General features: G+C 44.8%; 2 protein-coding genes across 12 annotated transcripts in view; both read right to left on the minus strand.

The window, feature by feature from the left end:
- LOC135519935 (LIM domain only protein 7-like) overlaps positions 1-12170 on the minus strand; it is a 134802-nt gene that overhangs the window by 54576 nt on the left and 68056 nt on the right. For 10 of the 11 annotated variants that reach the window (XM_064945172.1, XM_064945173.1, XM_064945181.1 and 7 more), the window contains 2 exons: positions 7189-7444; positions 83-115 (listed from right to left, as the gene is read on the minus strand). In XM_064945172.1, the coding sequence (XP_064801244.1) occupies positions 83-115; positions 7189-7406 (251 nt within the window). In that variant the 5' untranslated portion in view covers positions 7407-7444. The remainder of the gene's footprint in view (positions 1-82; positions 116-7188; positions 7445-12170) is intronic. The other variant, XM_064945176.1, reaches the window with a different exon arrangement.
- LOC135519937 (LIM domain only protein 7-like) lies at positions 1926-4624 on the minus strand. The gene is made up of 2 exons (XM_064945182.1): positions 4331-4624; positions 1926-3860 (listed from the first exon to the last, which is right to left on the minus strand). Exon 2 carries the CDS (start codon positions 3758-3760, stop codon positions 2981-2983), a length of 780 nt encoding a protein of 259 aa, XP_064801254.1. The 5' UTR covers positions 3761-3860; positions 4331-4624; the 3' UTR covers positions 1926-2980.

The raw sequence follows: 12170 nt of genomic DNA on the forward strand, positions 1-12170 counted from the left end.
GCTCTGTGATTGCATTGTGGAGGGAGGCCGTGGAGAGAACACGACCATGCCACATTCCTGGGAACCAACATAATCAACTCACCCATCGCTAGCAACGTCATACTTTTGGAGCAGTCTAGGAGAACCAGAAAAGAGAACCACACAGACAAAAAAAGTCACATTTGGGCCAGAATTTATTTTCCTACTCTGGGAATAAGTATAGGTGAAGTGATCCCTAACCAGTGTCTGGAGTTTTTCTCTCCCTCTAATGGCTAAATTCAGGATTGGGAATCTAATCCTAGACCTGTGGTAAGGGATTGCTACCTCCAGCCTCTGTCTTCAAGATTCATATAGTAGGGGAAAAAGGAAGGGGAAAAGGTAAAGTGCATGGATGGACACATAATGGTTCATTGCAATGCATAGTCAAGTGCCACTCCACTTCAGCTTCCTTCTCCTGGGGTTTCACTGTCCTTTTTATTGAAGGTGGGTGTGTATCACAGCTAGTGTAACACCTTCCTTTCATCTCTTCGAGACCACAGTTTAGGGTGATGTCACTGGAAACTCTACAGGAGTTTTCCATGTGTGAGGGAAATACATCCAGATGCTTCAGACCCATGTTTGAATGGCCTGTCTTGTGAGTGTGACACACAGAGAAATAGAAAGAGTGTGAGTGTGATTGTGAATTTGTGAAAGGGAAAGTGTGTATGCTTCATATGTACACTCACCTCCATATGTATTTGGACAGTGAAGCTACATTTTTTAAATTTAGTCCCCTCATTTGAAGAAATCACAAGTATTTGCACTTATAGTGTATTAAAGCAGTCAAAAGTGTAGTGTTTGGTCCCATATTCCTTGCACGCAATGACTACATCAAGCCTGTGACTCTTAGTCCAAAGACTTCATCACATGGGGGGGGGCTAGTTACATGAAGTGCTTTCATTTGTAATTGGTATGAAAATACCCTCAAATAAAAGGAGACATTCTGTAATGTCACCTAACATGAAAGACATGATCTCAAATCCAAAATGCTGGAGTATAGAGCCAAGTAAAAAAAATGTATCTTCACTGTCCAAATCCATATGGAGGGGAGTGATGTCAGAGTGTGTGTGTGTAAACTGTGTATGTGTTTTCACGTTGCCAAGAGTGGCAGGTAACAGCTTTCATCCCCTCACACGATGATGGGGAATTTCAGTCTAGGTTTTCATGTCTGTCTTCGTTATTAAAAAACGTATGCTCTCTGATCATCATCTACCTCTGCTGTGAAGACTTGAGTTGAAATACTAATCGAAATGTCTCAAATACTTTGAGAGTTTACTTCAGCCTGACTGCCCGTGCCTGGAGTGCCATGTGGGTGGGGTTTGCACTTTTGAGAATTCTCTATTGAATCCATTGCGCCAGGCAAGCTCAATTGACCACAGCTAAAGTATTTTAAATTATTTCAAATAGTATTTCGAACCCAGGTTTGGTGCAGTGTCTAGGGGTAAGTATGGGGTTCATCTCAGAAACCCCAAACTAAAATATTGCATAATTGCGTAAGATGCTTGATTAGGTTCAGGAGGGAGATAATATACTGTATTTTATGAGAAAAGATACTAACAAAACAAGCGAAGTCTTCACCCCCCTAAACGGAAACACTCAGCCAAAGCATGGGCCAAATGTTTCTTGTTAGTCGTCTCATCCTTGTCTGTTCGCTCGTTACCATCCTATGTTACGTGCGTCTGTCCATGAGAGTGAGTGTGGGGTCAATAGCTTGAGTTATATATCGATCTTACTCATGTTCAAATCCCTTTTCATACCACTGCGCTCATACTGCTCCCCCAAGTCAGTGTGAAGTCCTCTGATGTTGAGAGACACTGTGTTATTCCAAGGCAAATAGAGGTGCTAGGGTGATATCATGCTTCGCCATTCGTGAACCACCTCCGATTAATTCCATGACAAGTTTTCAGTCTGTTTTTGTCTATTTTTATTAAGCATGGGACAAAGTATTTTTTAAATTCACAGGCAAAGGCAATCCATGAGCAAAAACAAACAAAAACAAAAAAACAAACAAATGTATAACAGAATGGGGTCTTGTTGTGTTAATTCTGATGGAGGTATACATTTTTGGTCAATGCATTGACGACAGTACTCATGTGGTGGTGTCTAGAATTAGCACTTGAAAAAAGGATAGCATCAGTTATACAAGTTGTACAGAAAGGTCATTTACTTAGAGAGTTGCGTTTTAGAGCTTCAGAATCGTATAGCTTGTATGGTTTCAGAAAATACCACAACCTGCGTAAAAAAAGTCATTTGTTTGACCTAATCAATCAAACCACTTTCTCAAAAGCTGAGGTAACATAACCGTGGGTTATTTTTCTACATTTCCACCACTGGGTTTATGTGTTAAAATACATTTACTGTAAAGTTGTCTTTTATCAATTTGTTGCAGTTAGTGTGAAAGGCACATGTTTGTTTTTGGTAGAGAAGTGCTTAAAATAGTTAATTGAAATTTCCTTCTATGAGGTCCTTCTATAAGCACCACTCCGTATCAATGCATGTCCACATGCGATTTAGGGCACTTCAATAACAGACAGAAAAGGGTTTATTAGAAGTAAACAGCACCGGTGTGTGTGTGGGGGCGGGAGGTGTGGGAGTTAAAGAAGAAAACAACAATACACAACCTGGAGTTTTGAGTCTCTGTCTCAAATGGCACCCTATTCCCTATATAGTGCACTACTTTTGACTGGAGCCTTATACGGTAGACCTATGTGGCTCCAGGTCAGTCAAAGTACTACAGCGCCCCTGGAGCAAATTAGAGTTAAGTACTTTGCTCAGGTGCACATTGACCGATTATTCACCTTGTATTTGAACCAGCAACGGTTACTGGCCCAACGCTCTAACCGCTAAGCTACCTGTCGCCCATAGCAGTGCACTATATAGGGCTTGGGGTGCCATATGAGATTTGCTCTGAGAGCAACAGGCCCTGTAGCGAAGTTGTTGTTTTCAGCAGCCATTTTATCTCCTAACTCTTCAGAAAGGCTAACCTCTCAATCATCATCCTCTTCTTGTACCTCAGCCGACTCGCCTCCCTAATCGCCACCATCTTCTGCAGGTCACCCTCGCTACAGGAAGTGGGCAGCGACGGACCCATCTGATTGGCCGACATACCAAGATATGACCGCTGACCTTGGACACGCACTGCCCCCACCCCCACCCCGAGCACCACCCCAAACTTCCTCAGCAACATGTCGTCCGTTTTAGGGTGCCCATCACAATCTCCTCTTTCCTCATGATTCTCCCTGCCCTCAGCTTCAACGTCCTGGGTCAAAGGTGAGGGGGCGCAGAGCAGCCGCGCCTGGAGCTTGGCAGGCAGTGCCCAGGGCTCAGGAATGGTCATCGGGTTATAGCTGTCGGCCGCACCCAACAGTGGTCTCTGCCGCCGACCATCCTGGGGCTGGTTGAGCTTCCGAAAGATGAAGTCGTCCCTCTCGATGTCGGGGATGACGGTCTTGTGATCCTTGCCTGGTGTCTGCGGCTGGGTGGCGATGTTGAGCTGGGGGTTCGAGGCGTAGAGGTGGCCGGACAAGTGGTTTACGCACACCCGGGTTTTCAGCACAGCCAGCGCCGAGTTGGAGTGGAAGGCCTGGGTGCGTCGGGCGAACATGTCGTCATTCTCCAGGTCAGGGAAGATGCTTGCCAGGGACTCATCCAACTGTTCTGGTGGATCCAGGGGGTTGTCACGCCCCAGAAGGGGACGCTTCTCGCATTTGACCAGCCGGGGGCCGGAGGTGGGGTCGATCATAGGGAATACCACCGGGAAGCGCTCAAAGTATGGGATGTTGGTGGCTTGCTTTTTGGGGGGCTGGTAGAGGGCAGTGTGTTGTGGCTGAGTGTTGTAAGGACTGGAGGAGGTGGGGGGTGGAAGAGAGGAGAAGGAGAGACAGGACAGAGGGTTGATGAGTTGCATGCAAGTAGAATAGGAGGAAAGCAGAAAGAGCTAGGAAAAGGTTTAAAAAATAGAAGGCTATTTGATTCAAAACAGGGCTGCATCAAACTGAGGACCTTGTATTCTGAAGCAGCTTATTCAAATCGTAAGTGCTTGGCAAACACAGTACAGTATCTTAACATATGTACTGATGCAAATTGGACTAAACAGCAAGACAGCAAAGTGATTATACCTCAGTATAACTGGTATAACTCTCAAAACTGCTCTTCAAGGCATGTTAGGGCACAGTTACTAGCTAAACGTTTTAGCACAGTATCGCTGTTAGTACATGAGGGAGGGTAGCCAATCAGAACTCCTGCCCTTTTAAGGTAATGCGTTAGACCAGTGCTCCTGTGATTTCACAGTCAATCGAGCAGCTGTATCGACCTTTGACCAGCAGGGAGGCTGGTGTGGGCGGAGCCTTCAGGCGCATGGGGGTGAGAGGAGGGGGAGGGGCCGGAAGGGGCTGAGGAGAGCCAGTGACTGACATCGCAGTCAGAGTCGTCAGAGGATGAGCCGCCAGACTTCTTTCGGCTATGGCCCCAGAGAGGAGTGGGTGCAGAAAAGAGAGAGAGACAGAACGAGAGAGGGGGGGGGGAGAAGGATTGGTGAGGGAAAGTGAGGGAAAATAGAGTGGGAAAAAGGAGTGTAAGGCAAAGTGAGAAGAAAACAGAGAAACGGAGAAGCAGAAGTCAGACAGGAGGAATCAATACAGTGAAGTCGTGTAAAAGTAGAGTAGAATAGTTCCCCACAGCAGTGCGGACCCAACTTATCAATCAAATGAAAGCTTTATGAATGATGTTAGAATCACATGCATTAAACAGACTATAGGGAATCACTGGAAAATGTTTTGATAGAAAGAGATAGAAACAGGAAACTGTGATAGAAAGATAATGAAAATAGTTGGTGATAGAGTGATAAAGTATTGTTAGCAATAAGAATGGGATGTGCCATTAGAAATAGTGAATGTAAGAAAGAGTAAGGAAATGATGTGTGTGGTTTGTAAATGTTGGCATTGTATGTACTAATGTTTTATATAGTATTTGAAATATACAGTATGAACATGTGAATGGAATGCAAGTGCTTTAAATGATGATGTTAAATCTGTGTTATGGGGTATGATGCTGTAAGTGTTTGTGCATGTGCGGTCTTTAACATTGGCCCTCTTTGCATCGGCCCCCCCTCACCCTGTGTCAGTATGTCCACAGACCTGAAGCCCTGGATCTTCTTGTACCAGGGTCTCCTCTGGGACCCCAGTTTGATCTTCTGCACGTGGGTGTCCTCCTCAGGCGTCCAGAACTTGGGCAGAAACCTGTCATATGACACGTCGACAGTTGACTTGGGCAACGCACCCACTTTGCGAGCGTACAGGTCGTCCTGAATGGGGTCAGCATACCCAACATCATCTTCCTCGTCTTCAGAATCGTCATACATCTGTCGGAGAAGGCTGTCAGTGGGGAGAGGACGGTGGTGGTCCACCCTGACTGAGCCCATCTGAGGCTGGGGGGAGCCCATCGGCGTCATTGGCCCACTGCTGCTACTCGAGAGAGAGAGAGAAAGAGAGACCAGCCAATCGTATGAGGGGAAAGGGTTTATCAGGAAGGTACAAGCAATCAAAAGGCAGAGCAAGGAGCGTATGGTGTTGGGACATCCTTGGGTAAACGGCACACAATCTCCAATGAGAGCACACAAGGATAGAGGTAAAGGGCAAGGCAGAACCAAAACGAAAAACACATGATCAATGAAATCAAGTAAATTAAATTAAATCAAGTAATGAAATCGAGTCAATGTGAAATTGGATATTTCGGATGGCAAGTCACTGCAAATCCAACTGCAAGAGGAACGAGCAAATACAACTAAAGAAAACAATAAAAGAAAACAATCAAACACACAAACAAAACAAACGTATTCAATCTATCAGTTAGAAGAGCCGGCAAGTTAAGACCAAGGTGGCCTGCTACACTCGTGGTTCTAGAAAACCATGCAAACTGAAGCGTTCTCTCATTCTTTCTTTCTCCCACACTCGTTCATCCGGCAGGCATAACAGAAGAAGCACTCTCTCTTTCTCTCTTGCTCTGGTCAGATCCCAAAGCATCAGGCTTTCTGACCTGAGGCAGGTCACCGTCTGCCGCGGTGGGGCGTTTGTGTTTGTGGTCATTGTGACCGTTGGCCAGGTCCCTCCTTTCACCACTGAAACCACTCCTCCCCCTCCTCCTAATCCCACAGCATTCCCGGCCTCCACAGGGCTGATTGGTAGTGCGAAGTTGGTAGGCAGGGCAGGGGAGGGACTGTGGAAGCGCCGGCTGGCCAGGTCGTCCAGAACGAGGTCGGGGTCCGGCCGCTCGGGGTCAGAATCATCGCCACTGCCACTCTCGTACTCGTACGCCCACTGCAGTTGGGCGGCGGGCAGGGAATCCTGGGATATGCATCTGTTGTTGGAGGATTCGGACCTGGTCTCACAGAGGTCAGTCGCAACATATGATGGTACAGTGCACACACACAACCATAAACATGGGACAACCATACACAACCATGGGAGAACCAACCAGCAGAATGAAAGAAAGACAGTGGAGATGATAGGAGTGTGTAAAGACAAGGGCAAGTATCAGGGTATGGCATACAGTAGATTTAAACCACATAGAGTCAGATCCATGTCTTATTTTTATTTTACCTTTATTTTACTAGGCAAGTCAGTTAAGAACAAATTCTTATTTTCAATGACGGCCTAGGAACAGTGGGTTAACTGCCTGTTCAGGGGCAGAATGACAGATTTGTACCTTGTCAGCTCGGGATTTGAACTTGCAACCTTTCGGTTACTAGACCAACGCTCGAACCACTAGGCTACCCTGCCGCCCTATACAGTATTCACCAGTGCAAAGCAATAGTTTTATTTGGTGTGAAAGAAAAAAAGCTGGCTTATAGAGCTAGCTTACTGTAGCTTGTGTTACAATAGAGTTTCATAACGATCAAAGAAACTGGATGGCAAGGTTTGACTCGATACCATTACCATTTAACAGAAGGACACCAATTCACCTGAATTATACTGAATTAAAATGGAATGGAGCCCCACCCTTCTGGATGATTTAACCATTGACAGACGAGTGAACAGACCGGAATTAACATTTTACACTTCTATAGCCCCTTCGTACATCCGAAAGGATTTGCTAGAGCAGTACCTGTGGGTAAAGACTCGAGGTAGCTGATTTCTGGTGTATAAGCTACAGGTGTGTGTATGACTCTGCTACCTGGTGAAGGTGCCATCCTCCTCAGTGTACTTGGGGCTGGCCCAGCTTCGGCGGCTGTCCTCGTGGCGCTCGGCCCGCTTCTTGCGGAGAGGTGCTGGCACGTAGGCCGCCGGCTTGTCCTTGGTGGGCAGGAACTGGTTGAACTGTGTGGTCGTTTTGGGTGCGATGACCAACGAGCGGCGGTAATGCAGCGAATCCTTGTTACTGTCTGCCGCCATCCTGAAGACTGAGTCCACCTCCGCGTCACTCCCACAACCTGGGGGAGTGAGAAGATATAGAGAAGGAAGAGGTGAGTAGTTGAAGAGGAAGGGGAAGGGTACGGGAAATGAAAAGGGGAGGGAAGTGTAAGAGGAGAGAAAAAGTAGAAAGAGGGAGAAGTCTAATGAGGGTTGTGGAGGGGAAGATAAGAGGTAAACGAGAGAATAGTCGAGTGGAGATTGGAAAGGGAAGGTGGGAGGAGGGACGGGGGACAAGAAGGGGGAGGAGAGAAGAGGAATGGGAAAGGGTAGAGTTGAGAGGTCCAGTAAGGAAGAAAAGTAGAGAAAAGGAAAGGGGGGAGTAAAGGTCTATTTAGTGTTGTGTATAATATGATTGTCCGTTATAATATGATAGAACAGGTAGTCCCAAACTGAGGTACCCCCAGGGGTAAGCGCAATGCCGTAGGGCCTACGGCGTAGGCGGTACGCCAAATAAAAAAGTGATTCACATTTAAAAAAAAATACATCTTCACATTTTCAAACAGCCCATTTATATTTTCCAATGGGGCTATACATTTGGGTGAGATGTTTTTCTCGCCTGAGCAGCCTCGTTTCACTGCCAAAAATAAAATGAAACCATCTAGTGTTCAGCAAAGTAACAACACAATGTAAAATACAGCTAGTCTAGTCAAGTAATTAACATCCAATCACATTAACCGTTACTCTCTCACGGGAATTCCACTAATGGTCACATGTAGCCAAATGTAGCTGCTGCTCATTCCGTTTGCTCGAAAATGGATCAATGATTCAAAAAAGTAAGATCTGCGTCCATAGAGACACATACCAGCTCTGCTGGTAGTACTGCTTACTACCAGCAGTACTACACTTGCACCTGTCAACGACACAAGTTGTTCTGCTTCCACGACCACATCCTAAGTTAGCATCAGTAATTCTACATTTGTTGTTAGCCCAGCTAGCATGGACACTGACAGTTGTAATTCTGATGCAGCTGAAGAGCTACTACTACTGCCCCCTTACCCTGGAAAGCACCGAACAACAGACAGCGTCGTTGGACCATCCAAGTGGTGCAAATATGATGAGAACTACATTGATTTGGGGTTCACTTATATTGGAAGTAGTGCCTTTCCTCAGCCACAGCCAATTTGAAAAATGAGTCACTGGAGTTTTTTAAGCGAGAATTAAGATGACTTTCGAGTTGTAGACATGTTTAAAAGCAACAGATACCATTAATAAGAAGGGGCTAGAATTTTTTATATGGTGAGCTACCGAGTGGCTAGGACAAATAATCCCCATACTATTGTGGAGGACTTAATTCTTCCTGCTTCCGCGGATATGGCTGGGACAATGCTGGGGGAAAAGGCCAAAAAAACTATACAGACAATACTTCATCAAACAACACTGTTTCACGACACATCAGTGACATGGCAGGAGATGATTTGAAACAATTACTGCTTCACATACAAGCCAGGGAATTCTATGCATTACAGCTGGATGAGTTAACAGACGTGGCAGGCCTGGCACAGCTCCTGGTTTATATTCGTTACATCTATGGGGATCAATTAAGGAAGACATACTTCTGCAAACCGCTGGAAAGTCTCTCTCTCTAATTACTGACCTGCTCTCCTGGCCTTAAACACCACGAACCAAAACAAAACCTATTCGACTTAATTGAAATAACTATTATTAAATATAAGTAGAAAAAAAGCTGTTTGTGTAATATATTTGTCGTCTTACAGTGAGTTTGATAAGTTTCAAAGAGAAAATATAGTTATATTTATCAACCACTAGAGGGTGGTATGTGTTTCCTTTTATAAGTAGCTCTCTTCAACTGATGCTACATGTTTTTGTATCTCAAAACATTATTTGTTTTACAGTGAGACTAAGACATTGTATTATTAAACTATCCAATTTTAGTGTCAGCTGAGAGACTTTTAACCGATAAAATAGTCCACACATTGTCAACAAAGATCCGGGAACGGTAAAATCAACATGCTCAGTGTGAATTTATTGACTCTGTTAGGGTACTGACACAGAACCCCTCCACTGGTTTCTTGGGCTCAGTGCTAGGAAATGACACTCAACCTTATAAGAGAGGTTTCTGAGTCAAAGGTGAACAAGGTGATTAGCTTACTAAAGAACTCTAAAGCCAAAGATGTGTTTGGGCTGGACTACCTTTCTTAAAAACTCCAAAGAGTCACTCATTGGTCCCATTACTAAGGTCACCAACACATCTATTACTCTGGGGGTGTTTCCAAGGGTATGGAAGTCGGCCATAATAACAGCCATCTTAAATCAGGCGACCCTGCTGACATGAGTAACTACAGGCCCATTAGTATACTACCTGTGGTGTCTAAGGTTGTTGAAAAGTTTGTAGCAGAACAACTGATTGCCCACCTCAACAACAGCCCCTTCACATTACACTCCATGCAGTTTGGATTCAGAGCGAAACACTTCACAGAAATGGCCAATTACTTTCTTCTGGAAAATGTGAAGTCCAAGATGGACAAAGAGGGCGTTGTTGGGGCTGTGTTTCTGGACCTAAGGATGGATTTTGATACTATTAACCATGAGGTTCTCATCACAAAATTATCCAAGTCAACTTTTTCCCCGATGCCTTGAGATGGATGAAATCATACCTTGAAGGCAGAACTCAGTGTGTCAGAGTGCGCAATGAGCTGTCGCACACTCTTAGCTATGATGTGGGCGTGTCCCAAGAGTACGGGTCAATGCTGCCTTCTGTCTGTACTGGGTCTGAAGTTCAAATGTATGCAGATGATACAGTGATATATGTGCATGCAAAGAGCAAACCACAAGCTGCACAAGAACACACTACTGTAATGGTCCAGGTTACAAAGTGGCTCTGTGACTCGTGTTTGCATCTCAATGTGAAAAAAAATGTCTGCATGTTCTTCACAAAGAGGGCAACAGATGCTACTGAGCCAGATGTCTATGTGTCAGGGGAGAAGCTCCAGGTGGTATCTGATTTTAAGTACCTTGGCATCATACTTGATTCCAACCTCTCTTAAAAAGCAGGTGGAAAAGGTCATTCAAATAACCAAATACAACCTAGCTAATTTCCGATTTTACGAAAGTGTTTGAATACAGAGGTAGCAAAACTATATTTCAAATCTATGATACTCCCCCACTTAACATACTGCTTGACTAGTTGGGCCCAAGCTTGCTGTACAACATTAAAACCCATTCAGTCTGTCTACAAACAGGCTCTCAAAGTGCTTGATAGGAAACCCAATAGCCATCATCACTGTTACATCCTCAGAAAGCATGAGCTCCTGAGTTGGGAAAATCTTGTGCAATACACCGACGCATGTCTTGTATTCAAGATCCTAAATGGCCTGGCTCCCCCTCTACTCAGTACTTTTGTTAAACAGAAAACCCAAACATATGGCGGTAGATCCACAAGGTCTGCCATGAGAGGTGACTTTATAATTCCCTTAAGGAAAAGCATCCTTTAGTCAATCGCTTTTTCTGTGAGAGCTTCCCATGTCTGGAATACACTGCCATCAGACACACATAACTGCACCACCTATCACACATTTACAAAAAACATGAAGACATGGCTAAAGGTCAATCAGATTTGTGAAATAATCCCTAGCTTGTATTGTCAGTTTCCATGTTGTCTATTCTGTAGCTTGTGTTTTATGTTGCTTTTATGGATTTTGCCCTGTTGCTTTTTGTGCTATGTTGCTCTGTCTGATGCTATGTCTTGCTTGTCCAATGATGCTCTGCGTGTGCTCACTACTCATTGATTGTCTGTATTGTAATTCAATGGTTCATTGAATCAGTCTAAAACTTTGTACATTCACTGATGCCAGCTAGTGGCCAAAATCTAAATTGCGGCTAGACTCCTAAGTAATATAATGGCATTTCTCTTGCATTTCAAAGACGCATGTTTTGTTCTTTGTATTATCTTATACCAGATCTAACTTGTTATATTCTCCTATATTAATTTCACATTTCCACAAACTTCAAAGTGTTTCTTTTCAAATGGTATCAAGAATATGCATATCCTTGCTGCAGGTCCTGGGTTACAGGCAGTTAGATTTGGGCATGTCATTTTAGGTGAAAATTGAAAAAAAGGGCCAGATCTTTAAAAGGTTCGCAAGGCTGCCTGCCCAGACGATATCCCTAGCCTCGTCCGCAGAGCATGCGCAAACCAGCTGGCTAGAGTGTTTACGGACATATTCAATCTCTCCCTATCCCAGTCTGCTGTCCCCACTTGCTTCAATATGTCCACCATTGTTCCTGTACCAAAGAAACCAAAGGTAACTGAACTAAATGACTGTCGCCCGTAGCACTCACTTCTGTCATCATAAAGTGCTTTGAGAGGCTAGTTAAGGATCATATCACCTCCACCTTACCTGACACCCTAGACCCACTTCAATTTGTCTCCAATAGATCCACAGACAATGCAATCTCCATCAGACTGAACACTGCCCTATCCCACCTGGCATGAGGAAGACCTATGTAAGAATGCAGTTCATTGACTATAGCTCAGCATTCTACATCACAGTACCTTCCAATCTCATAATTAAGCTCGGGGCCCTGGGTTTGAAACCCTCCCTGTGCAACTGGGTCCTGCACTTCCTGATGGGCCGCCCCTCAGGTGGTGAAGGTAGGAAACAACACCTCCACCTCGTTGTTCACCCATGTCTGCATGGCCACATATGCCTCCAACTCAATCATCAAGTTTGCAGAAGACACAAGACTAGTAGGCCTGATTACCAAAAATGACGTGAAAGCCTA

Source organism: Oncorhynchus masou, chromosome 29 (genome assembly GCF_036934945.1).
Source record: "Oncorhynchus masou masou isolate Uvic2021 chromosome 29, UVic_Omas_1.1, whole genome shotgun sequence".
Classification (NCBI taxonomy): Eukaryota; Metazoa; Chordata; class Actinopteri; order Salmoniformes; family Salmonidae; genus Oncorhynchus; species Oncorhynchus masou.

Excerpts from the sequence above, each read along its gene's own strand:
- LOC135519937 (XM_064945182.1), bottom strand. The coding sequence starts at position 3,760 with ATGATCGACCCCACCTCCGGCCCCCGGCTGGTCAAATGCGAGAAGCGT.